This window comes from Schistocerca piceifrons, chromosome 6 (assembly GCF_021461385.2).
Source record: "Schistocerca piceifrons isolate TAMUIC-IGC-003096 chromosome 6, iqSchPice1.1, whole genome shotgun sequence".
Lineage (NCBI taxonomy): Eukaryota > Metazoa > Arthropoda > Insecta > Orthoptera > Acrididae > Schistocerca > Schistocerca piceifrons.
Genome location: NC_060143.1, coordinates 251,306,454 through 251,331,118, shown reverse-complemented (window position 1 = coordinate 251,331,118; position 24,665 = coordinate 251,306,454). Strand labels below are relative to the sequence as shown.

The 24,665-nt window shown below is 39.5% G+C and overlaps 1 protein-coding gene across 1 annotated transcript in view; it reads left to right on the top strand.

The window, feature by feature from the left end:
• Positions 1-24,665, top strand: part of LOC124803257 (dynein axonemal heavy chain 1-like) — an 866,140-nt gene that overhangs the window by 411,496 nt on the left and 429,979 nt on the right. The window contains exon 27 of the mRNA XM_047264440.1: positions 1,219-1,379. Coding sequence (XP_047120396.1) covers positions 1,219-1,379 — 161 coding nt within the window. The remainder of the gene's footprint in view (positions 1-1,218; positions 1,380-24,665) is intronic.

Genomic DNA, 24,665 nt, shown 5'->3' with positions numbered 1-24,665 from the left:
AAATACAGCCATGATGTTCTGAGAACCAAATACCCCAGTGTCAAAATCTATTAGCAGTTGCTCTACTTTACCCCTAATTTTCATAACATTTTGATGGAATAAGCTTACTGTGTCTTCTGTTCTGCATTCCCCATTTATTGAATTAACTTTCAACTTTAAAAGGACCTTTCTCAAATAGGGCATTCCTCCCACCTGACTTATCATTAAAAAGGTCAATATCACTGGAGTTAGGCTCAAGTGTGCTCATATCCACCCACTGTCCCACTTTGCTGTCGTTTATAAGTAATAGTACCACCAACCACACAACCATATAAGAGCATAGAAATGTTACTAAATTTTGAGTTGCTAATCTTTTTCCAGTTTAGGTACACCCAAACAATCACAAGACACCCAAACATGTCAAGGGCACAGCGATGTGCAAAAGTAAAAAGTCACAGAGGCCTAGAAAAGATTTAGCAGACAGTGTTCTCCTGATGATGCATGTAGAAACTCAAAGAAACAAATTGATAAAGACAGCAGCCAAGGAGGCTTACGTGATTCACTCTTTCTGGCTTCATACAGTAACTTTGCTGTTGCCCAGAATCATGCACAAATGAGAGGAAGAGTGGCTGGAATTGAAGGACAATAAGCTTTTGTTGATGAAACTGTCGCCTGTACTGTAGTCCCACCAAGCCATTGAAGTGAAACAGAAGCTGTTAAGATACTTGTTTTGGACATCACTCTTTGATACAAGGATACCTTCGCTGGTGAAAGAACTAACCAATATTCAGTGCTTATGTCAAACAGATCTCAGTATGCCACTGTGTTTTAGGATACACATTAGCTTCTCAAGTGATGCCTACTCATGAAATGGCAAAGGACATGGCTTGTGTTTTGATATTCATAAATTTTTGATTAACTTATCATGATATTCCTAAACTGATTGAAGGAGAATTTAATTTACTGTAATGGCTACTTGTACATAATCAGTCTCAAAATTTTATGAAATTTTTAACCAGTTGGCTGTATTTTTAAGAATAACAAAATTTTTATTACTTTTTTGTTTTTCTGAAATGTGTATGACTATTTAGCTGCTGGTTGTTTTATTTACTTATGCATGGTTGATAATCACTATACACTGGTGTGTGTCCTATCATTAAATCATCTTCATCTCTTGCCTTATTTTCCAGAGAAAGAAAGAACTCACTTTGGTTATTTAAGGACATTTTTGTTCCACAGGTTGGTATGATATAAGAAACATTGGTGAATTTCGTACGCTTGTGGATGTGATTTTTGTTGGGGCCATGGGCCCTCCTGGTGGAGGACGGAATCCAGTCACTGCTCGACTTCTCAGGCACTTTCATTTCCTCAGCTTTCCTGAACTTGAAAATACAAGTAAGGTAATTAATCCAGTCACTGCTTGACTTCTTAATTGCTTTCATTTCCTCAGCTTTCCTGAACTTGAAAATACAAGTAAGTTAATTAATCCATTAGTGCCAAAAAAGAAGCATTTAATGTAAAAAAAACAATTTTACATTTCTAGATTTAATATAATATACTCTACCATATATGCAATACTAAACACTGTTGAGAGCCATACGTACACTTTTAAATTGAGAAAAACATATTAAAATATGTTCAAATTATAAATAAAGAATGAAAACAACAAATTACATCTACATGTTCACCTACATCTATATTCTGAAAATCATCGTGAGTTGCTTGGCAGATGGTACATCCCATTGTACCAGTTACTAGGGTTTCTTCCCATTCAATTCACATATGGAGCACAGGGAGAATGATTGTTTGGATGTCTTTGTGCATCCAGTAATTATTCTAATCTTCTCCTCAACATCCCTATGTGAATTATAACAAGGGAATTGTAGTATATTCCTAGAGTCATCATTTAAAGCCAGTTCTTGAAACTTTGTTAATAGACTTTCTCAGGATAGTTTATGCCTGTCTTCAAGGGTCTCCCAGTGCAGTTTCTTCATTATCTCTGCGACACTTGCCCACAGATTAAACAATCCTGTGACCATTCGTGCTGCTCTTCTCTGTATACATCCAATATCCCCCATTAGTCCTATTTGGTACAGGTCCCACACACTTGAGCAATATCATAGGATGGGTCGCACAAGTTATTTGTAAGCAATCCCCTTTGTAGACTAATTGCACTTCGCCAGTATTCTACCAATAAACTGAATTCTCCAGAATGAAATCAAGGGATCTATGACGGATTATAGTTAGAAGAGGGACTAACGAACCGCAAATTTGGTATAGTATCTGACAGGGATTCCATCGGGCCCTGGAGCTTGTTCAGTTTTAACCATTTCAGCTGTTTCTCAACACCACTGACTCTGATACTTATGTCATTCATCTTTTCAGTGGTACAAGGATTAAATTGAGCAATTTTCCTGGGTCTTCCTTCGTAAAGGAGCATTTGAAAACAGAGCTAACTAATTCAGCTTTTGCTTTGCTCCCTCAATTTCAGTTCCTGTCTAATTTGCTAGTGACTGGTCATTAACTTTGGTGCATGTGACAGTGTTTACAAACAACCAGAATTTCTTTGGGTTCTGTGAAAGATCATTTGACAATATTTTGCTATGGTATTCATTGAAGGCATCGTGCATTGCTCTCTTGACAGCAAAACTCGTTTCACTCAGCATCTCTCTATCTATGCTGTATGCTTTGTTTTACACCTATTATGCAGTAGTCTCTATTTCTTTAGAAGTGTTTTTGCAGTGACTGTATACCACAGAGGTTCCCTTCCATGATGTACTGTGCTACTGGGTACGTATGTGTCCAGTGCTTGGTCAACTATTCGTTTAAACTTGAGCCATAGTTCCTCTATGTGCTTCTACCCTCTGCTGAAAGTTTCAAGTTCCTCATTGAGATATGACACTACTAATATTTTATTTAGTTTACTGAATGTGTATATCTTTGTGCTTGGTTTAGTTGTCATTTGCACTTGGGTAATTATTGTTGCCACAACCACATTATGGTCATTGATACCAGTTTTGATGTGGACGTCCTCAAAGAGGTCAGCCCTGTTTGTTGCCATTAGATCCAATATGGTTCCAACATGAGTGGAGTTCCTAACTATCTGTTCTAGGTAGTTTTCAGAGAAGGCATTCAGTACTGTTTCACAGGATGTCTTATCATACACACCACTTACAAAACTGTACTTGGTATGATAAGCAGCAAAACATTCAACACACAGTCCCACATAACGTTTCTTGCACTGGTATGTAATGGTGTTTTACAGTTTATTCCAGCACGTTGTCTTTCTTTGAGTTCCTATATTTTCGCAATCTGGTGGTTCATTCCATTGAACCAGAACTTATCTGCTACAGTACTGGAATGTGGGGTTAGTCCAGATCCTTTCGGTGGTATCAAGTACCTCTCCAATAAAGAACTGATAAGAGCCCGGCATCATTTCCTGTTAGGAATATTTTTTCTATACTGATTCGTATTTGGTCTGTTTGATCAGTTTCACCAATTGCTTGTAGTATTCTGTCAGTATGAAGGGTCGAGGCATTTCATGGGATCCCTTGACTGCTGACAATATTTTTAAAGACTAGTTACTAGATTCACAACAGTTGTATATGATGCCACAGAAACAATGGAGATGTCATACAATTTATGCAGAAACAGACCATTATCGTCTTGTGCTGCAGAATGAATAGTGCATCTTTCATCTTGCTACATTTCCTTCTTCTTTGGAAGGGGTCAGTTTGTAGGGATATTATATTCTCTCACAGTCCCAGTGCCCCAAAACCTTGCTCTCTTGTTGCATTTTTAAACAAGCATCTTTTATTATAAAAGTCTTCAGTTATAACATATATCCTTTCCATTTTACATTCCCTTTCTTCTATAGCAGCTTTTTCCAAACTACTTTCTTGGATTATCTCCCAAAAATATTTAAATTTTTTTAACCTTCTTAATTTGGTCAATGTCTGTTTTCAGAAGTCACTATTATTGTTGTAAACAAGAGCAATCATTGTAAACAAGTTGTCAAAATAGAAGTGAAATGGTGATTTCATTTCTGGAGGTAAATCTTCAGTAGTTTTTATGAGAGGCACAGTTGCTTTGCTGAAACACTTCTCTTCCTTGGGATCTACATCTACATCTACATACATTCTCTGCAATCCACCATACGGTGCGTGGTGGAGGGTACCTTGTACCACACCTAGCATCTTCTCTCCCGGTTCCACTCCCAAACAGAACGAGGGAAAAATGACCGCCTTTATGCCTCTGTATGAGCCCTAATCTCTCTCATGACTAGCTGACCAGTCTGAATACGCATTGAAGTCCATCAGGTAACCACAAGGTATTCAGTGTTTCTGAAGTTGATTGGTTTACCTTGAATAAATTGTTTCGGCCCATGCCTCCCGAAATACCTGACCATGCTTTCATCATAGAACAAATTCTGTTCAGGAACAAAATATTTGGAAATCTGTCTTACAGTGAGTAATAAGAGGTCAAATTTTCCGCAATTTTCACTATTTGTTTGCACCATGAATTTTCCACAATTTATCACTGTTGTTTGCATCAAAGTTATCACTGTTAGAAAAATGAGTCAACCAAAAGACCCTTTCAAATCTATTCATCCTCTTTGCGCTATACGCCAGCTTATTATTTGTTCATTATTGCTCTCCCAATACATTCTTCTTATTCTCTCTCTCTCTCTCTCTCTCTCTCTCTCTCTCTCTCTGTCTCTCTCTCTCTTTTTAAATCGTAGGCCTACCCCCTAAGGACTAGATTTACTACCAAACATTTCACTTCCTCAGTGATTACAGAAGGATCGGGATGATTCTTTGGTAAAGGTGTATCTTCATTTCCCTGGGTAATTACATTGATAACTTCATTGATGAATAGGTCAAATAACTCAAGTGCGCTACAGATATCTTGTTACTGGAAAGGGGAAATGTTAAAATTCTTTTCAAAATCTACTTTAATCCATGTACCCATTTTATCACAATGAGAGTATGACTTGGCCTGAACTGTTGTAAACTGTGGTGGCTGGAACAAGCATAGCCATTGGCACTGAACCAGGCCTGCATCATTTTTCAAGTTTGAAGTTTGTGCTGCATGTGATTCAAGTAATGTCTTTTCTCTATTTGAAGTTCTAACTTCAGATACAGCAAGAAGTTGTCCTGACTAAGACTGTCAGGAATTGCTCCATCTTTGTCATACCAGAACCCCACTAATCAATATGTTTGAATTAGTTGTGGCAATGAAAATGTCTTGCACATTGTTCATTTCCAAATACTACATCAAAAGCTTGATGATGATGATGATGATAGTAATTTCTGCAAACAGACATTGACCAAATTAAGAACATTAAAAAATTTAAATGCCTTGGGGAGATAATCCAAGGAAGTAGTTTGGACAAAACTGCTCAAAAGAAATGATACATAGAATGGAAAGAATATATTTTATAACTGAAGACCTTTATAATAAAAGATGATACATAGAATGGAAAGAATATATTTTATAATTGAAGACCTTTATAATAAAAGATGCAGGTCTAAAAGTGCAAAAAATGAGGCATCATAATATAGTAATGAAGTCAGAATGTCTGTATGCAAACATTAAACTGTAATTGAGAAAAATTAGGATTTATAGAAAGTTGAATAATAAGGAAAATATCAGGCCCATGAAAAAATGTGGAAGGTTGTAAATTATGAAGTCATGATGAAATTTATTGAAACATGGAAAACATATCAGAAGTAGTAATGAGAAAAAAATGACTGTTATTTATAAAACATGCATATCAAATACAAGACAGTAGAGTAACCAAAAAGTTCTTCAGATATTTTTGGGATAAAAAGTCAAGTTTGATCCATAAAGTGAAACAAGATATAGAAAAATATAATACAAAAGCTGAAGAAACAATTGACAGAGAATTGTTTAGGGAAAAAGTATTGAATATGGAAGGATTTGGGCATAGAAAAGTGAAGGAAACTGTTCTATAATGGACAAAGACAGGAAGCAAGAGGACAAGATTACTATACATGATATAAATGATCGAAGCAATTTCGTAGATTTACTGTAGCTAAATTATTTTCCATATTATCACAGGGCTTTGCATGCACACAGAAAAACTCAATGTTTCTTTTTCCACATACCACAAGTTCTCCATATGTGTCCACCTCCTGATTCTGATGATATCTATTTGATAATCAAGTTCTTCCCACACTCATTGTGTCATGTCTATTATCTATTGAAAAGCAATGTTGATGCAAACTTACAGTTCTGGTAGGTATGCTGATAGAGGAGGCAGATTCATGCATTGTGCCTGTTCACAGCACCATTCACAAAAAATGTTGCTTTATCACTGAAGATGAGTTTTTCACAAAACCCATCCTCTTCCATAAGCCATTGCAACTGTGCCAAAAAATCAAAGTGTCTGAATTTGTCAGGGCTTGTAGTAATTGCAAGCAGTAAGACTTTACTTGCAATCATTTGCTTAAGGTCTTCCAAATAGTCAGTTGTGGTATATTCATCTCTCTGCTTCCTCTGTTTGTCAACTTCTTGTATATCTACATCTACATCTACATGATTACTCTGCAATTCACATTTAAGTGCTTGGCAGAGGGTTCATTGAATCACAATCATACTATCTCTCTACCATTCCACTCCCGAACAGCGTGCAGGAAAAACGAACACCTAAACCTTTCTGTTCGAGTTCTGATTTCTCTTATTTTATTTTGATGATCATTCCTACCTCTGTAGGTTTGGCTCAACAAAATATTTTCGCATTTGGAAGAGAAAGTTGTTGACTGAAACTTCGTAAATAGATCTCACTGCGACGAAAAACGTCTTTGCTTTAATGACTTCCATCCCAACTCACGTATCATATCTGCCACACTCTCTCCCCTATTATGTGATGATACAAAATGAGCTGCCCTTTTTTTGCACCCTTTTGATGTCCTCCATCAATCCCACCTGGTAAGGATCTCACACCGCGCAGCATTATTCTAACAGAGGACGAACGAGTGTAGTTTAAGCTGTCTCTTTAGTGGACTTGTTGCATCTTCTAAGTGTCCTGCCAATGAAACGCAACCTTTGGCTTGCCTTCCCCACAATATTATCTGTGTGGTCTTTCCAACTGAAGTTGTTCGTAATTTTAACACCCAGGTACTTAGTTGAATTGACAGCCTTGAGAATTGTACTATTTATCGAGTAATTGAATTCCAATGGATTTCTTTTGGAACTCATGTGTATCACCTCACACTTTTCGTTATTTAGCGTCAACTGCCACCTGCCACACCATACAGCAATCTTTTCTAAATCACTTTGCAACTGATACTGGTCTTCAGATGACCTTCCTAGATGGTAAATTACAGCATCATCTGCGAACAACCGAAGAGAACTGCTCAGATTGTCACCCAGGTCATTTATATAGATCAGGAACAGCAGAGGTCCCAGGACGCTTCCCTGGGGAACACCTGATATCACTTCAGTTTTACTTGATGATTTGCCGTCTATTACTATGAACTGCGACCTTCCTGACGAAATCACGAATCCAGTCGCACAACTGAGACGATACCCCATAGGCCGGCAGCTTGATTAGAAGTCGCTTGTGAGGAACAGTGTCAAAAGCTTACGGGAAATCTAGAAATACGGAATCAACTTGAGATCCCCTGTCGATAGCAGCCATTACTTCGTGTGAATAAAGAGCTAGCTGTGTTGCACAAGAACGATGTTTTCTGAAACCATGCTGATTACATATCAATAGATCGTTCCCTTTGAGGTGATTCATAATGTTTGAATATAGTATATGCTCCAAAACCCTACTGCAAACCGACGTCAATGATATAGGTCTGTAGTTCGATGGATTACTCCTACTACGCTTCTTAAACACTGGTGCAACATGCGCAATTTTCCAATCTGTAGGTACAGATCTATCAGTGAGCGAGTCGTTGTATATGATTGCTAAGTAGGGAGCTATTGTATCAGCGTAATCTGAAAGGAACCTAATCAGTATACAATCTGGACCTGAAGACTTGCCTGTATCAAGCAATTTGAGTTGCTTCGCAACCCATAAGGTATCTACTTCTAAGAAACTCATGCTAGCAGCTGTTCGTGTTTCAAATTCTGGAATATTCCATTCGTCTTCCCTGGTGAAGGAATTTCGGAAAACTGCTCTCAATAACTCCGCTTTAGCGGCACAGACGTTGGTAACAGTATCATCGGCACTGCGCAGCGAAGGTATTGACTGCGTCTTGCCGCTTGTGTACTTTACATACGACCAGAATTGTGACACCACTGCACATGTGATCAACAATTTCTTCACTCACTGCTGGCCAACCCATTGATTTCACATTGCAGAGGCATCCTGAAGCTTAAAGCTGTGCATACTATTGCCAAATGGAGTTGGCAGTGGTACATCTTTGTTGAACTTCATGTACATTGCACTGTTGTGGTAGACTGGTGTGAATGCATTTCAAGCACAGCATACACTTTCTCGGTACCAGTCGCCATCTTGCCTAATAGCTCACTGCTGTGCTCCTATGACAGGAATCTTAAATATGGCTGCAACAATACAAATTTTTTGACTGTTTCAGACACAAGTTGGAATATCAACAACATAAGGAAAAAATAGATTGCTACTCACTGTAAAGGTGACACAGTGAAGTGAAAACAGGCACAATGAAATGACACTTACACATTAGCTTTCAGCCAAAACCTTCATCAGAAGGGGAAACACACACACACACATTTATTCATACAAGCAAACACACCTCACACACACGACTGCGACCTCCGGCAGCTTGAACCAATCAGAATGGATGTGTGTGTGTTTCCTTTTCTAATGGAAGGCTTAGGGCATTATGTATGGTAGACAGGTGAGCACTGGGCAGGGAAAAATAGACAGGTCATAAAATAAAAGATTATGGGAAAATAAACAGTAGTGGCAGTAATAAGCTAGACAGAAATTACTGAAAAAAACATTGTGAAAGAGTCACTAAGAGTGGAAATTATAGGACACTATGCATGGTAGACAGGTGAGGTCTGGGAAGGGAAAAAAAGGAAAGAAAATAAAAAGATTGTGGAAAAATAAAAAACAGTGAATGAAGGGAATAAATTTATCCCAGGTGGTTATGTGGGTGGGAAGAACTAAGTAGTTCCCGCATGTGGAGTACTGAGAAACTTATGGCAGGAGAGAGAACAGAGATGGCATGTGCAGTGAAACAGGCGCTTAGGTCACGACTCTCATGTCATACAGTGTGCTCTGCAACAAGATATTGTGTGTTGCCAGTATGCTCTCTCTGTCTGTGTCCATTCATCCCATGTGATAACTTGGTGGCAGTCAACCAATGTAGATCACCGACCACTGTTTACATGACTGGTACAGCACATATTTCACAGCTATTTCTTCTGCCTTTGGTGGTAAACATTTTGCCTGTTACAGGACTGGTGTAGGTGATGGCAGGAGGGTAAAACCTGATTTACAATGGGTATGGTCACATTGGTAGGAGCCACAGGGTAGAGAAATAGATGCAGAAGGAGTGTGGAGTCTGACCAGGACAGTATTGTGGAAATTGTGAAAATATGAGACAGAATGGGCCTCTTTCAGGCCACGATTTTAGGAAGTCATAGTCCTTTTCAAGTAACTGACTAACACATTCAAGACCAGGATAGTGCTGACAAGTGACTAGAGGTGCACTCCTACATTGTATTTTGAAGGGGTCAGCAGTGCCAGGATTGAAACCTGCTTTTGAACTATTTCTGATTGGATAATTATATACAGTGAAGGCTGATGTGAGAGTCGTGGTTGTGTTGCTGTAGAGAGTCTGCATCTGAACAAATATGCTTGCCTTTAATGCAAGGGATGTATAAGAGGGAGAGTTTTATATTTAAAGGATAGAAACTGTCAAAATGTGATTACTGCTGTTTGTGCGTAACCTTAATGTGAATATACAGGGGGTAGACAAAGTGCAGGAACACCACACACTCAACAAATTACCATACCTAAGATGGTGTAGGAAAACTGTTGGCATTCAAAACAGCTTCCAATCCATCTTGGAATGGATAAATGTACATCCTGTATGGTGTTCAAAGGGAACTTCTACCATTCTGTAGGTAAAATAGTGGCTAGTTCAGATAACACTGCAGGTGATGGGTAGCAATTGCTCACCACACAAAGGCTCAATCATACTGAGCTCTGGTGGCCAGGGCAGATGTGACAGTTCATCTGCGTGCTCACAGAACCAGTCTGAATGATGCAACCTTTGTGAACTGGGGTTCTGTCATTTTGGAACACAGCATTGATATCAGGATACAAATATTGTACCACTGGATGATCTGATCAGCGAAAATGGTCAGATAATTCTTGGCAGCAAGTCAACCTTGCAGAGTAACCATGAGGTCCAAGAAATACCATAATACGATTGTCCAAATCACCAAACCTCTGCCAGCTTTCACTCTTGGCAGCAAACAGTCTGCATCATAGGCTTGGGATGGCATATGCCAGGCGAAAACTCAACCAGAAGTTTGAAACAGTGTGAAACAAGACTCATCTGACCAAATGTTTTTCTTCCATTGTTCAATAGCCCATGTTTTAATGGCTATGGCACTTCGTTTTCCTGTTACAAGCACTTAATCACTAACATGCGGTTTTGGAATTCCAGCTCTCCCTGCAATTCCTCACTTAGGGGATTTTTTGACATTGGCATGGTGCTGATTGGGTTTGTGAGTGCAACATACAGTTCTGCAGTGACTTTTTCAGATGTTGATCTCTTACTTTTCGCCACAATCCTTTTCATTGACTTGTGTTACGATCACTCAACTCACAATTATGTCCACGTTGTGACTTAGCTTTTCCTATGTGTCTTATTAATCTTTGATATGGTGCCTCTTGAAAGACCAAAAACTTTAGTTACCTTGGTTACAGAAGCACTCACCATATGACCACCAACAATTTGCCCAAGTTCCAATTCACATAGCTGTGATATACTGTACTAGCAGTTGTGACCACAACCAACAGTAGCAACATATTTAGGTCATTGCACAAGTGCCATTCATGGTCAAACATTGATAGCACCACTTACAAGCTTGGCTAGCATGTGTATTATGTTTAAGCAAGCATTTGTTGTGGTGTATCTATATTTTTGTCCAACTCTTGTAAGTGCATAGCTGACACTTGCTGTGGATGAAGTTATCATCAAGGATTTCACATAGCAAAGATGTCATCAGTGTATCTAAACCAAATCAGGGCTGAATGCTTATAAAACCCCCCTCCAAGTGGTACATGAAAAGACTGGCATAGGAAGAAGCCAGTCTGATTCCTGTGGTCATACATCTGATTTTTTAGTTATTTCATGTTCCATAGATCTTTTATCGAAACAGTGTAGAATGAGGCACTTTATAGGATATGTATACACGATTTGTGTTAACATTAATGAACATATGTTTTTTTAGTTATACTCATGCAGTTATGCTTAAAAACAAGTTTATTTTTATTTATTTTTTTAAACTGAATACCAGTTTTTAAATAGAAATTCATCCACAGTGTAGAAAAGAAGTTGTCCTCCGTCACAGTGGGACTCACCTCCTCTTCCTCAAAATCACCCTCTCCAAACCTTCCAGGAATTTCTCACCTCCATCCTTGCCTCTCAATCCTTATTGAAAAACCTTAATCCTACTCCCATCATCACCACTGCTGAAGCCCAGGCTATCAGTGATCTGAAAGCTGACCGATCCGTCGTCATTCTTCTGGCAGACAAGGGTTCCATGACCGTGGTACTTGATCGTTGGGAGTATGTGACTGAGGGACTGCGTCAGCTTTCAGACAACACTATATACAAAGTTTGCCAAGGTAATCCCATTCCTGATGTCCAGGTGGAGCTTCAAGGAATCCTCAGAACTTTAGGCCCTCTACAAAACCTTTCATCTGACTCCATCAACCTCCTGACCCCACCGACACCCCGCACCCCTACCTTCTACTTACTTTCTAAAATTCACAAACCCAATCATCCCAGTTGCCCCATTGTAGCTGGTTACCAAGCCCCCACAGAACGTATCTCTGCCTACGTAGATCAACACCTTCAACCCATTACATGCAGTCTCCAATCCTTCATCAAAGACACCAACCACTTTCTCGAACGCCTGGAATCCTTACCCAACCTTTTACCCCCGGAAACCATCCTTGTAACCATTGATGCCACTTCCTTATACACAAATATGTCACACATCCAGGGCCTCGCTGGGATGGAGCACTTCCTTTCACGCCGATCACCTGCCACCCTACCTAAAACCTCTTTCCTCATTACCTTAGCCAGCTTCATCCTGACACACAACTTCTTCACTTTTGAAGCCCAGACATACCAACAATTAAAGGGAACAGCCATGGGTACCAGGATGGCCCCATCGTACGCCAACCTATTTATGGGTCACTTAGAGGAAGCCTTCTTGGTTACCCAGGCCTGCCAACCCAAAGTTTGGTACAGATTTATTGATGACATCTTCATGATCTGGACTCACAGTGAAGAAGAACTCCAGAATTTCCTCTCCAACCTCAACTCCTTTGGTTCCATCAGATTCACCTGGTCCTACTCCAAATCCCATGCCACTTTCCTTGATGTTTACCTCCATCTGTCCAATGGCCAGCTTCACACATCCGTCCACATCAAACCCACCAACAAGCAACAGTACCTCCATTATGACAGCTGCCACCCATTCCATATCAAACGGTCCCTTCCCTACAGCCTAGGTCTTCGTGGCAAACGAATCTGCTCCAGTCCTGAATCCTTGAACCATTACACCAACAACCTGAAAACAGCTTTCGCATCCCGCAACTACCCTCCCGACCTGGTACAGAAGCAAATAACCAGAGCCACTTCCTCTTCCCCTCAAACCCAGAACCTCCCACAGAAGAACCCCAAAAGTTCCCCACTTGTGACAGGATACTTTCCGGGACTGGACCAGACTCTGAATGTTGCTCTCCAGCAGGGATACGACTTCCTCAAATCCTGCCCTGAAATGAGATCCACCCTTCATGAAATCCTCCCCACTCCACCAAGAGTGTCTTTCTGCCGTCCACCTAACCTTCGTAACCTCTTAGTTCATCCCTATGAAATCCCCAAACCACCTTCCCTACCCTCTGGCTCCTACCCTTGTAACCACCCCCGGTGTAAAACCTGTCCCATGCACCCTCCCACCACCACCACCTACTCCAGTCCTGTAACTTGGAAGGTGTACACGGCCAATGGCAGAGCCACGTGTGAAAGCACCCACGTGATTTACCAACTGACCTGCCTACACTGTGAAGCCTTCTATGTGGGAATGACCAGCAACAAACTGTCCATTCGCATGAATAGACACAGGCAGACAGTGTTTGTTGGTAATGAGGATCACCCTGTGGCTAAACATGCCTTGGTGCACGGCCAGCACATCTTTGCACAGTGTTACACTGTCCAGGTTATCTGGATACTTCCCACTAACACCAACCTATCAGAGCTCCGGAGATGGGAACTTGTCCTTCAATATATCCTCTCTTCCCGTTACCCACCAGGTCTCAACCTCCGCTAATTTCAAGTCGCTGCCGCTCATACCTCACCTGTCGTTCAACAACACCTTTGCCTCTTTACTTCTGCCTCGACTGACATCTCTGCCCAAACTCTTTGCCTTTACATATGTCTGCTTGTGTCTGTATATGTGCAGATGGATATATGTGTGTGTGTGCGCGCGAGTGTATACCTGTCCCTTTTTCCCCCCAAGGTAAGTCTTTCCACTCCCAAGATTGTAATGACTCCTTACCCTCTCCCTTAAAACCCACATCTTTTCGTCTTTCCCTCTCCTTCCCTCTTTCCTGATGAAGCAACCGTGGGTTGCGAAAGCTTGAATTTTGTGTGTGTGTTTGTGTTTGTTTGGTAAGTTACATCATCTTTGTTTTCAGATATATTTTTCCCACGTGGAATGTTTCCCTCTATTATATTCATATCAGAAATTATTTTAGGTTAGACTTAAAATTTGCATCGCTGTCTGTCGGATATTTTATTTTATTGGGCAAATGATCGAAGATTTTTGTTGCTACGTATTGAACTCCTTTCTCAGTGTCTGACAAGTTTAATAATGGGTAGTAAAAGTCATTTTTCAATCTAGTGTTCTAAGTATGGACCTCCCTGTTCTTCCCAAATTGTGATTATGATGAATTTCATAAGCGAATATATATCTTATGACACTGCAGTTAAAATGCCTAACTCCATAAGTAGATACATGACATCCATCACTGAACACTGCATGTTATTCTTACTGCTTGCTTTTGTGCAATCAGTACTTTATTTATATGTAGTGAGTTACCACAGATAATTATTCCATAAGACATTATTGAGAGGAAATATGTTAGGAGGTCAGTTTGTTTGTTTACAAGATTAGCAATTATATGAAGAGCAAAAGTAGCTGAACCTAATTGTTTGAGAACTCAGTAATATGCTTTTTCCAGTTTAAGTTTTCATCAGCATGTACACCCAGAAATTTGGAGCAGTCTACCACATTTACTGACTCCTGGTCATGTGTTACGTCAGTTATTGATATGACTTTATTTGTTGTACAGAACTGAATTTTTTTTCCTTCCCCTCCATGATTAGGGAGAGTCCATTTCCTGAGAAACGCTTAATAATTCTTGGATTTACTCTGCACAACTTTATGCATTCTGTTTGATAAGTATGATTCAAACCAACTGTGTGTATTTAAGTAATCAGTTCCTTAAAACTTGAGTTTTTGTAAGAGAGTATCGTGATCTGCACAATCAAACACCTTGGAAAAATCACAAAAACACCAACTTGTGATACTTTATTATGTAAGGCTTGTAATATTTGAAGAGCGAATGTGTGAATAGCATTCCAAGTTGAGGAACCTTCTGGAATCCAAACTGTGATGTGCTAAGTAAATTGCTTCTACTTAAATGTGAGACACCTCTTGAGTACTTTACTTTTTTGGATATTTTGGAAGATGCCAGTACAGATACTGGTTGATTATTACTTAAGCTTGTCTTCTAATCTTTATTATGAAAAGGTTTAACAATAGCTTATTTAAATCTGTCTGAAAAAATTCCAAGTGTCAGTGATGCATTGCATATGTCACTAAGGCCCATTACTTATTGAGTTGGAACAGCTTCTCAGAATTCTTTGTGAAATTCCATCAACACCACATATGTTTTTGTTTTTTTGAACTTTTATAATTATTTTAATTTATGTGGAGGATGTTGGTGCTGCTTCTAGTTACTTAATGTTGTGTGGAATTATATTTTTAATACTTTCATTTGCTTCCTCAGATGAATCATTTAATCATATTTTTGCTGCCACAATTAGAAAGCAATTATTAAAAGTACTTCCAATTTGTAAATCCTCAGCCACAATATTGTCATTTAGTTTAATTAACACAGTATCTTGTACACTGACACGCTGTCCTGTTTCCCATTTGACAATACCCCATACAGCTTTAATCTTATTATCTGGATGACTGTACATAATTGTAGATATTTTAATGATCTTCCTTCAGATGATGTGATGAAATGAAATGAATTGATTGTATGACACTGATGGGTGGGAGTCCCCACATGGGGTTGTTCGGCTGCTGAGTTTCAAGTCTTCTCAGCTGACACCACATTGAGTGACTTGCTTCTCAGTATGATGATGAATTGATGATGAGGACAGGGTATTGAACCCAGGCTCACTGAATGGCAGTCAAATGCACTGAACTCACAGCAAAAGACAATATTATATATTTTTTGTTATTAATCAGTATCCTACTACCTTACAGCACACAAGGTGGAAAATTGACTGATGAGATTAGTTAAAACATCCAAATAATGATTCTAGTTCAATTTTACCATCCGTATCTTTTAAGAAGTCTATATCGAAATCTTCACAAACAGCTAACTGTTTCTTCTTGTCTGACAGATAGCACAGTAATGCATCTAGATGTATCTTAAAAATCTGAAAGTTTCCCAGAGACATCTGTAGACTGTTACAATCACCAGAGAAGCATTCTGCAGTCAACAACTCACAAACTTGTGTTTCTAGGTTCTAATCTACACAAAAAATATTTGTTTCAGTAGTTTTGACTTTTGTGTCCAAAATTTACACATGTATGCCGGCCAGTGTGATCGAGCGGTTCTAGGCGCTTCAGTCTGGAACCACGCGACCGCTACGGTCGCAGGTTCGAATCCTACCTCGGGCATGGATGTGTGTGATGTCCTTAGGTTAGTTTGGTTTAAGTAGTTCTAAGTTCTAGGGGACTGATGACCTCAGATGCTAAGTCCTATAGTGCTCAGAGCCATTTTACACATGTATGCAACTCATCTTTTTTCCATGTTATCTCTACATGAATATGATGCTAGTCTGTACTCCCAGATATTTAACTTCTCCATTCCTGTGGTTACGTTGTAGAGGCACAGAACATCCATCAATTGAAAAGATTTGACATCTTCTAGGCATACAAGAAGCTTATATATCTCTTTTCTGCTGTGATTTCTTTACGTACTGTGTATCTGTAAAATCATTCTAACGTAAAAAAGCGGTGCCCCTGTGCCTCCAAAAACCATGGAGATTTTGTCTTGCACTCTAGTGGCCCCTTTTACACTTTCTGCAAGGTGCTTAGCTAACATTTCCTTCCCCCACCTTTTTAGATGCAGACCATATTTTGTACCCCCCCCCCCCCCCCCCCCCCTTACAGTTGAAGCAACAGATATGGAGCAGACATGAGACTTTGTTTCAGTTAAAAGCTATTTGCTCTGCCCTTTGTTAACATGGCTACCATACCTGCCATGTTAACCATGGTTCGTCATGAAACTGTAAAACCTCCACAAACACCACACTAGTGTGTGCTGCTGCTGCTGCCGCCCCTATTACCTCCAGGTTACCTTTAATGCTATGTTCTGAGTTTCAAGCCAGGTTCTTTCTGCTCCTCATACTAAAAGTACCTGATGATCTCCATCAAAATCTTTGCACAAAGTCCTTATGTTATCTCTCTCCTAGCTAAGCTTGGCAGTAGGTTTCATGATGCTTGTGACCTGATGTTCAAAATCTAATTTTTCCAGCAGCATTTAGGCTACACCTCTCCTGTGACTGCTAACTAACAGCAGAACTCTTTTCTTTGTGCATTACTTTTGTGCTGACCTATCCTTAAAGTCTTTCCTATGCATCTTCTGCGCTCTACAGTGCTCAAAAACTGGCTCAGGCTCTCATGCTGATTCAGGTATCAAGTCAAACTGATCGGTAGGTGGAATTTGAAATGTAATTGGTAAGTGGAATTTGAAATGTAATTACTGAGGTTTTCTCCTTTTTCCTATTACTGATCACCTAGCTCACATTGTCTCTTTCCTCCTTTGCATTATGTGATTCAAAATACCCATTTTTAATTCTGCCTGAAGGGCACAAATCTTGCTTCTTCCTTGTTCCATGATTTTCTTGACTCAACTACATAATTGTAACTACATGGAAGAGTCTCATTCAACAATTTATTTGTTTCTTCACTACAGCTATCCAAGTGAAACATCAGCTCTCAGTCCTGACATGTTTCTCCCATGCTAATTAACCTATGACAACATCCACTTTTGTTACACATGACAACGCACTTAAACTTCAATACAGTAATAATTTGTAAATACTTATCTTTTGGTTAGTTGTGCAGCTAACTTGTAGATGGAAGGTAGCTGTAACAAACATAGTTAAAGTACTTATTGGTAATTATTAAGTTGTTCAAGTTGAGTGGGAAAGATGTCATAGGTTTGGAACAAATGAGTACTGATTGACAGAATGTTTAGCAGCAGACAGCCCATGTACATGGGGAATGTTGACACAAAAAGTATCAGAAACATTAACTGAGTGATTTCTGTTATTATATTAAATTTATCAATGGTCAGATTAAAAGATCCAGCTGTATACAGAGCATTTAAGTCTCATAAGAAACACACACAAAACCAGTGGCAAAAATATTAACTTAAAGCTGGAAAACAAGTATCTGATGCTACCTCTGTAGCTAATATCCTCAGTGAGTTCTTTGCCTAAGCTGCAAATGATCTTATCCAAAGCAACTTTCAGAATACTAATGTGCACTACATTGAGAATTGTAAACCTCCCATGGGATCTATGTTTCTCAAGCAGGTCACACAGAGTGAGCTCATACTGGCAATGAGCTCATTAAAGAAACTTTCAAGTGGTTTTGATGAGATTCCAGATTTTACTATAAACCAAACAAGATATAATATTGTAGAACCTCTGAAGCATATTGTTAATCACTCCTTTTCCACAGGTACCTTTCCAATTCTTCTAAAGATTGCAAAAGTAACCCCCCTGCATAAAAAGGGAGCCACAGACAATGTTAACAATGACAGACCTGTAGCACAGTTTAGTGGCTTCTCAAAGATCTTTGAGAAGCTCTTTTATAATGGGTTGCTAGAGTTTGTTAACAAAAACTCATTTCTGTCAAATCATCAGCATGGCTTCAGGCAATCTAGAGCCACAACCACAGCAGTCTATGAATATTTGCACTTCATTCTAAAAGCTGTAGATGAAAAGGAAATGGCTGCTGGAATAGTTGGACCTATCCAAAGAATTTGACATTTTCGATCAGGTTTCCTACTACGTAAGTTGGAAAGAAAGGGAATTAGAGGTATTCCAAATGAATGGATTAGATCATATCTCACTAGCCGGCAACAAAAAGTTGTTCTCAAACAAGACACAATAACTGAAAACATTTCAAGAACAACAACATACACATCAGAGAAAACTACCATAAATATGGTATGCCACAAAGATCAACATTAGGTCCTATGCTCTTTCTTTTGTATATTGATGACCTGAATGACACTTTCCATGCCAAACAGAAAACATTATTTGCAGATGATACCAGTATTTTGATTACAGGGCCAGACCAAAAAGAGCTTCAATTAACTACAGATGCATCATTGCTGGAGCTAACACACTGGTTTGAATAAAATAAACTTATAATTAACACTGGGAAAAGAGTGGCCATGAACTTTCTTATATCCCACTATAAACAACCCAATGAACACGCATTGAATATAAACAACAATATTTTAAAATTAGTTGATTTTTTTATTTATTTACTTAGCATCCTTGTATCTCATCATTATAAAAAGGATATAGGATTTGTCATACATTGCCTTACATAGAAAATAGGACATGAAAAGATTTACAATTATATGTCTATAAATAAAATATTATTACATATAACATGAAACCATATGCGTAACAACATTCATAATATACTAAGTTAGAATAACAGACGAATATAATTTAGTTTTCAATGAGCATTTTGGGTCATTACAATGAAGGAAATAAGCTACTGTATGTATATGTAGAATTTATGTAGAATTTTGGTATATTTTTAATTTCCTTTGCTAGTGCACTAAATATGATTTTTGGCTCATAAAGAACACTTTTTTGATACGTAGCTTTTGTGTGGCTATCTATGAAAGTCATCTCTATTTCTCGTTCTGTAGTTATGAACTTGACTGTTTAACAAAGAATGATGTTAAGTTCCTAGGATTATATCTGCAGAGTGATCTCAAGTGGAATACACACATTAAAGCACTTACAACCAAGCTATCATCAATCTGTTACATGCTATGGATACTAAGCACAAGCTGTAATAGAGAAATAGTAATACAGGCATATCACACACATTTTCAGTCAACAATCTGATATGGAATAATATTTTGGGGGAGTGCACCCTGTGGTCAATCTGTTTTCAAAAACCTAAAAATGGCCTATCAGGATAATTTGCAACATAAAGAGGCAAGGTTAATGTCACCCTCTTTTTCCTAATCTAAAGATACTACACCTTCCATGCCTATGTATATTTGAAACAATAGGCTTTGTAAGAGAATATTTAAGAACCTCCAATGCCTTTAAGCTGAACTGCTCTGTGCCCAATTATACAACAAGAAATGGCAATAACATTCATTTCTCATTTGCCAGACCATCAGCCAACCAGAAGAGTGTCCTTCATAGAAGCACATAATTGTATAACCACCTTCCTAACAACATCAAATTGGTAAAGCAAGACAGCTTGTTAAAAAAAAAGCTGAAGTCATTTCCGAGGGACTACAGTTTCTAATCTGCAAATAAATACCTCTCAGATTGAAACACAATTTTATAATGTTAAATTAATAAACAATTTATGGCAATTATTTGTTTTTTAAAGTGTACTAGTTGTACATGTAATGTTGTATTAATGTAGATATTTGTAGTCCACAGCAATGTGTGTGTGTGTGTGTGTGTGTGTGTGTGTGTGTGTGTGTGTGTGTTTGTGTGTTTGTGTGTGTGTGTAATCAACTTTCTGTATCATTTACTGGCCTGTCCTATATCTGTACAAGATGTCACAGGACCAAAACTAAATAAATAAATATAAATTTTATGGAATGTATAAAAAAAGTTCAAAAAATTGACGACAATTATTCTGAAATTGTGGATATGAAACCGCAATCAACTGAAGAACAATCTAGACATAATAAATCTACAACCATTTTCTTAATGTGAAAAACATTACATAAAAAATAAAGTGTCATCACAATCATTTAACCAGAAAATATATAAATCCATCATGTAATTAAAATAATTTACAATTAACTCAGTCCAGTTTTGTCCCAATTTATTTACATAATTCATCAGGATGTGATTTTCATTTATATGTAAAAGAACTGGGCTATTATGAAACAAAATAGATTTAATGTCAAATAATGAAGATAGATATATTAGTTTTGGTAAACAAACAGAAAATTTAAGAATGAGATTTATTAGTACATTTAAATTTTTACCTGAGAGCCTTGAAAAAGAGTTCTTCAAATTTAAAAAAGAAACAAATGAAAAATATTAGAAAATTTTTTCCAGAGAAAGAAGTAAAAATTTAATAAGTAAAACAGGAGTATACCTTATGATGAAATGGATAGTTGAGAAAAATGTGAAAAGACAAAATTTTCAGCAAGAAAGACTGAGACTACAAAACAAGTGATGAAAATTATAATCATGCTAAATTATTTCGCAACTTATTTAAAAAAAAAAATCTTGGTGACTTACATTTAAAAACTAGTATTTTATTATCAGCTGATGTTAGTGAAATTTTTAGAAAATACATATAAAGATATATAATTTAGATCCATCTTGGTTTTATATGACTCCTGGTTTGTCTTGGGATGCTTTGTTAAAAATAACAAAAGTTACATTGCAATTATTAGATGATTATGACATGATTTTAGTGGTTAAAAAAGGAATAAGATAAGAAATATCACAGTGTTGTAAAAGATATGTTAAAGTAAATAATAAATATAATAAAATTGGATAAAGTCAGTATTTACCAAATGATGGATTTGAATGGTATGAACCAAACATTTATTCTAAAAAAAAAGGTGGAATTTCAGACACGTCTAAAATGCGTTATATTTTCAAAGTTGATTTAAAGTATCTGAAACAAATACATGATATACATAAAGATTTACCACCAGCACCTGAAAATAAAATTTACCAGAAAATAATGAAAAAAATTTTTAACTTCTTTGATAACAAATATAATTATCTTGTTGTATCTAAAAACAAAGATGATGTGACTTACCAAACGAAAGTGCTGGCAGGTCGATAGACACACAAACAAACACAAACATACACACAAAATTCAAGCTTTCGCAACCCACGGTTGCTTCATCAGGAAAGAGGGAAGGCGAGGGAAAGACGAAAGGATGTGGGTTTTAAGGGAGAGGGTAAGGAGTCATTCCAATCCCGGGAGCAGAAAGACTTGCCTTAAGGGGAAAAAAGGCAGGTATACACTCGCACACACACACATATCCATCCGCACATACACAGACACAGGCCGGAACGACTCCCCCCCCCCCCCCCCCCCCCCCAACCAAACATCCCCCCCTCGCCCGCCCCCTGCCAAGCAACCGTGGACCGCGAAAGCTTGAATTTTGTGGGTGGGTGTGTGTTTGTTATTGTCATTATCAACGTAGCAACACTTTCGTTTGGCAAGTTACATCATCTTTGTTGCTAGATATATTTTTCCCATGTGGAATGTTTCCCACTATTATATTCATATGAAAATTTTATAAACATACACACAAAACTCAAGCCTACGCAACAAACCGCCGCCCCACCAGGAAAGAGGGAAGGAGAGGGAAAGACGAAAGGATGTGGGCCCTAAGGGAGAGTGCAAGGAGCCACTCCAATCCCGGGAGCGGAAAGACCTACCCCAGGGGGAAAAAAGGGCGGGCACACACTCACACACACACACACACACACACACACACACACACACACACATATCCATCCACACATATACAGACACAAGCAGACATATTTAAAGACAAAGAGTTTGGGCAGAGGTGTCAGTCGAGGCGGAAGTGCAGAGGCAAAGATGTTGTTGAAAGAGAGGTGAGGTATGAGTGGCGGCAACTTGAAATTAGCGGAGATTGAGGCCTTGTGGGTAACGGGAAGAGAGGATATATTGAAGGACAAGTTCCCATCTCCGGAATTCGGATAGGTTGGTGTTGGTGGGAAGTATCCAAATAACCCGGACGGTGTAACACTGTGCCAAGATGTGCTGGCCGTGCACCAAGGCATGTTTAGCCACATGGTGATCCTCATTACCAACAAACACTGTCTGCCTGTGCCCATTCATGCGAATGAACAGTTTGTTGCTGGTTATTCCCACATAGAATGCATCACAGTGTAGGCAGGTCAGTTGGTAAATCACGTGGGTGCTTTCACACGTGACTCTGCCTTTCATCGTGTACACCTTCCGGGTTACAGGACTGGAGTAGGTGGTGGTGGTGGGAGGGTGCATGGGACAGGTTTTACACCGGGGGCGGTTACAAGGATAGGAGCCAGAGGGTAGGGAAGGTGGTTTGGGGATTTCATAGGGATTAACTAACAGGTTACGAAGGTTAGGTGGACGGCGGAAAGACACTCTTGGTGGAATGGGGAGGATTTCATGAAGGATGGATCTCATTTCAGGGCAGGATTTGAGGAAGTCGTATCCCTGCTGGAGAGCAACATTCAGAGTTTGGTCCAGTCCCGGAAAGTATCCTGTCACAAGTGGGGCACTTTTGGGGTTCTTCTGTGGGAGGTTCTGGTTTTGAGGGAATGAGGAAGTGGCTCTGGTTATTTGCTTCTGCACCAGGTCGGGAGGGTAGTTACGGGATGCGAAAGCTGTTGTCAGGTTGTTGGTGTAATGGTTCAGGGATTCAGGACTGGAGGAGATTCGTTTGCCACGAAGACCTAGGCTGTAGGGAAGAGACCGTTTGATATGGAATGGGTGGCAGCTGTCATAATGGAGGTACTGTTGCTTGTTGGTGGGTTTGATGTGGACGGACGTGTGAAGCTGGCCATTGGACAGATGGAGGTCAACATCAAGGAAAGTGGCGTGGGACTTGGAGTAGGACCAGGTGAATCTGATGGAACCAAAGGAGTTGAGGTGTGAGAGGAAATTCTGGAGTTCTTCTTCACTGTGAGTCCAGATCATGAAGATGTCATCAATAAATCTGTACCAAACTTTGGGTTGGCAGGCCTGGGTTCAAATGGCTCTGAGCACTATGGGACTCAACTGCTGAGGTCATTAGTGCCCTAGAACTTAGAACTAGTTAAACCTAACTAACCTACGGACATCGCAAACATCCATGCCCGAGGCAGGATTCGAACCTGCGACCGTAGCGGTCTCGCGGTTCACGACTGCAGCGCCTTTAACCGCATGGCCACTTCGGCCGGCGCCTGGGTAACCAAGAAGGCTTCCTCTAGGTGACCCATGAATAGGTTGGCGTACGATAGGGCCATCCTGGTACCCATGGCTGTTCCCTTTAATTGTTGGTATGTCTGGCCTTCAAAAGTGAAGAAGTTGAGGGTTAGGGTGAAGCTAGCTAAGGTAATGAGGAAAGAGGTTTTAGGTAGGGTAGCAGGTGATCGGCATGAAAGGAAGTGCTCCATCACAGCGAGGCCCTGGACGTGCGACATATTTGTGTATAAGGAAGTGGCATCAATGGTTACTAGGATGGTTTCCGGGGTAACAGATTGGGTAAGAATTCCAGGCGTTCGAGAAAGTGGTTGGTGTCTTTGATGAAGGGTGGGAGACTGCATGTAATGGGTTGAAGGTGTCGATCTATGTAGGCAGAGATACATGCTGTGGGGGCTTGGTAACCAGCTACAATGGGGCGGCCGGGATGATTAGGTTTGTGAATTTTAGGAAGAAGGTAGAAGGTAGGGGTGCGGGGTGTCAGTGGGGTCAGGAGGTTGATGGAGTCAGGTGAAAGGTTTTGCAGAGGGCCTAAGGTTCTGAGGATTCCTTGAAGCTCTGCCTGGACATCGGGAATGGGATTACCTTGGTAAAGTTTGTATGTGGTGTTGTCTGAAAGCTAACGCAGTCCGTCAGCCACATACTCCCGACGATCAAGTACCACGGTCGTGGATCCCTTGTCCGCCGGAAGAATGACGATGGATCGGTCAGCCTTCAGATGACAGATAGCCTGGGCTTCAGCAGTGGTGATGTTGGGAGTAGGATTAAGGTTTTTTAAGAAGGATTGAGATGCAAGGCTGGAAGTCAGAAATTCCTGGAAGGCTTGGAGAGGGTGATTTTGAGGAAGAGGAGGTGGGTCCCGCTGCGTCGGAGGACGGAACTGTTCCAGGCAGGGTTCAATTTGGATAGTGTCCTGGGGAGTTTGATCATTA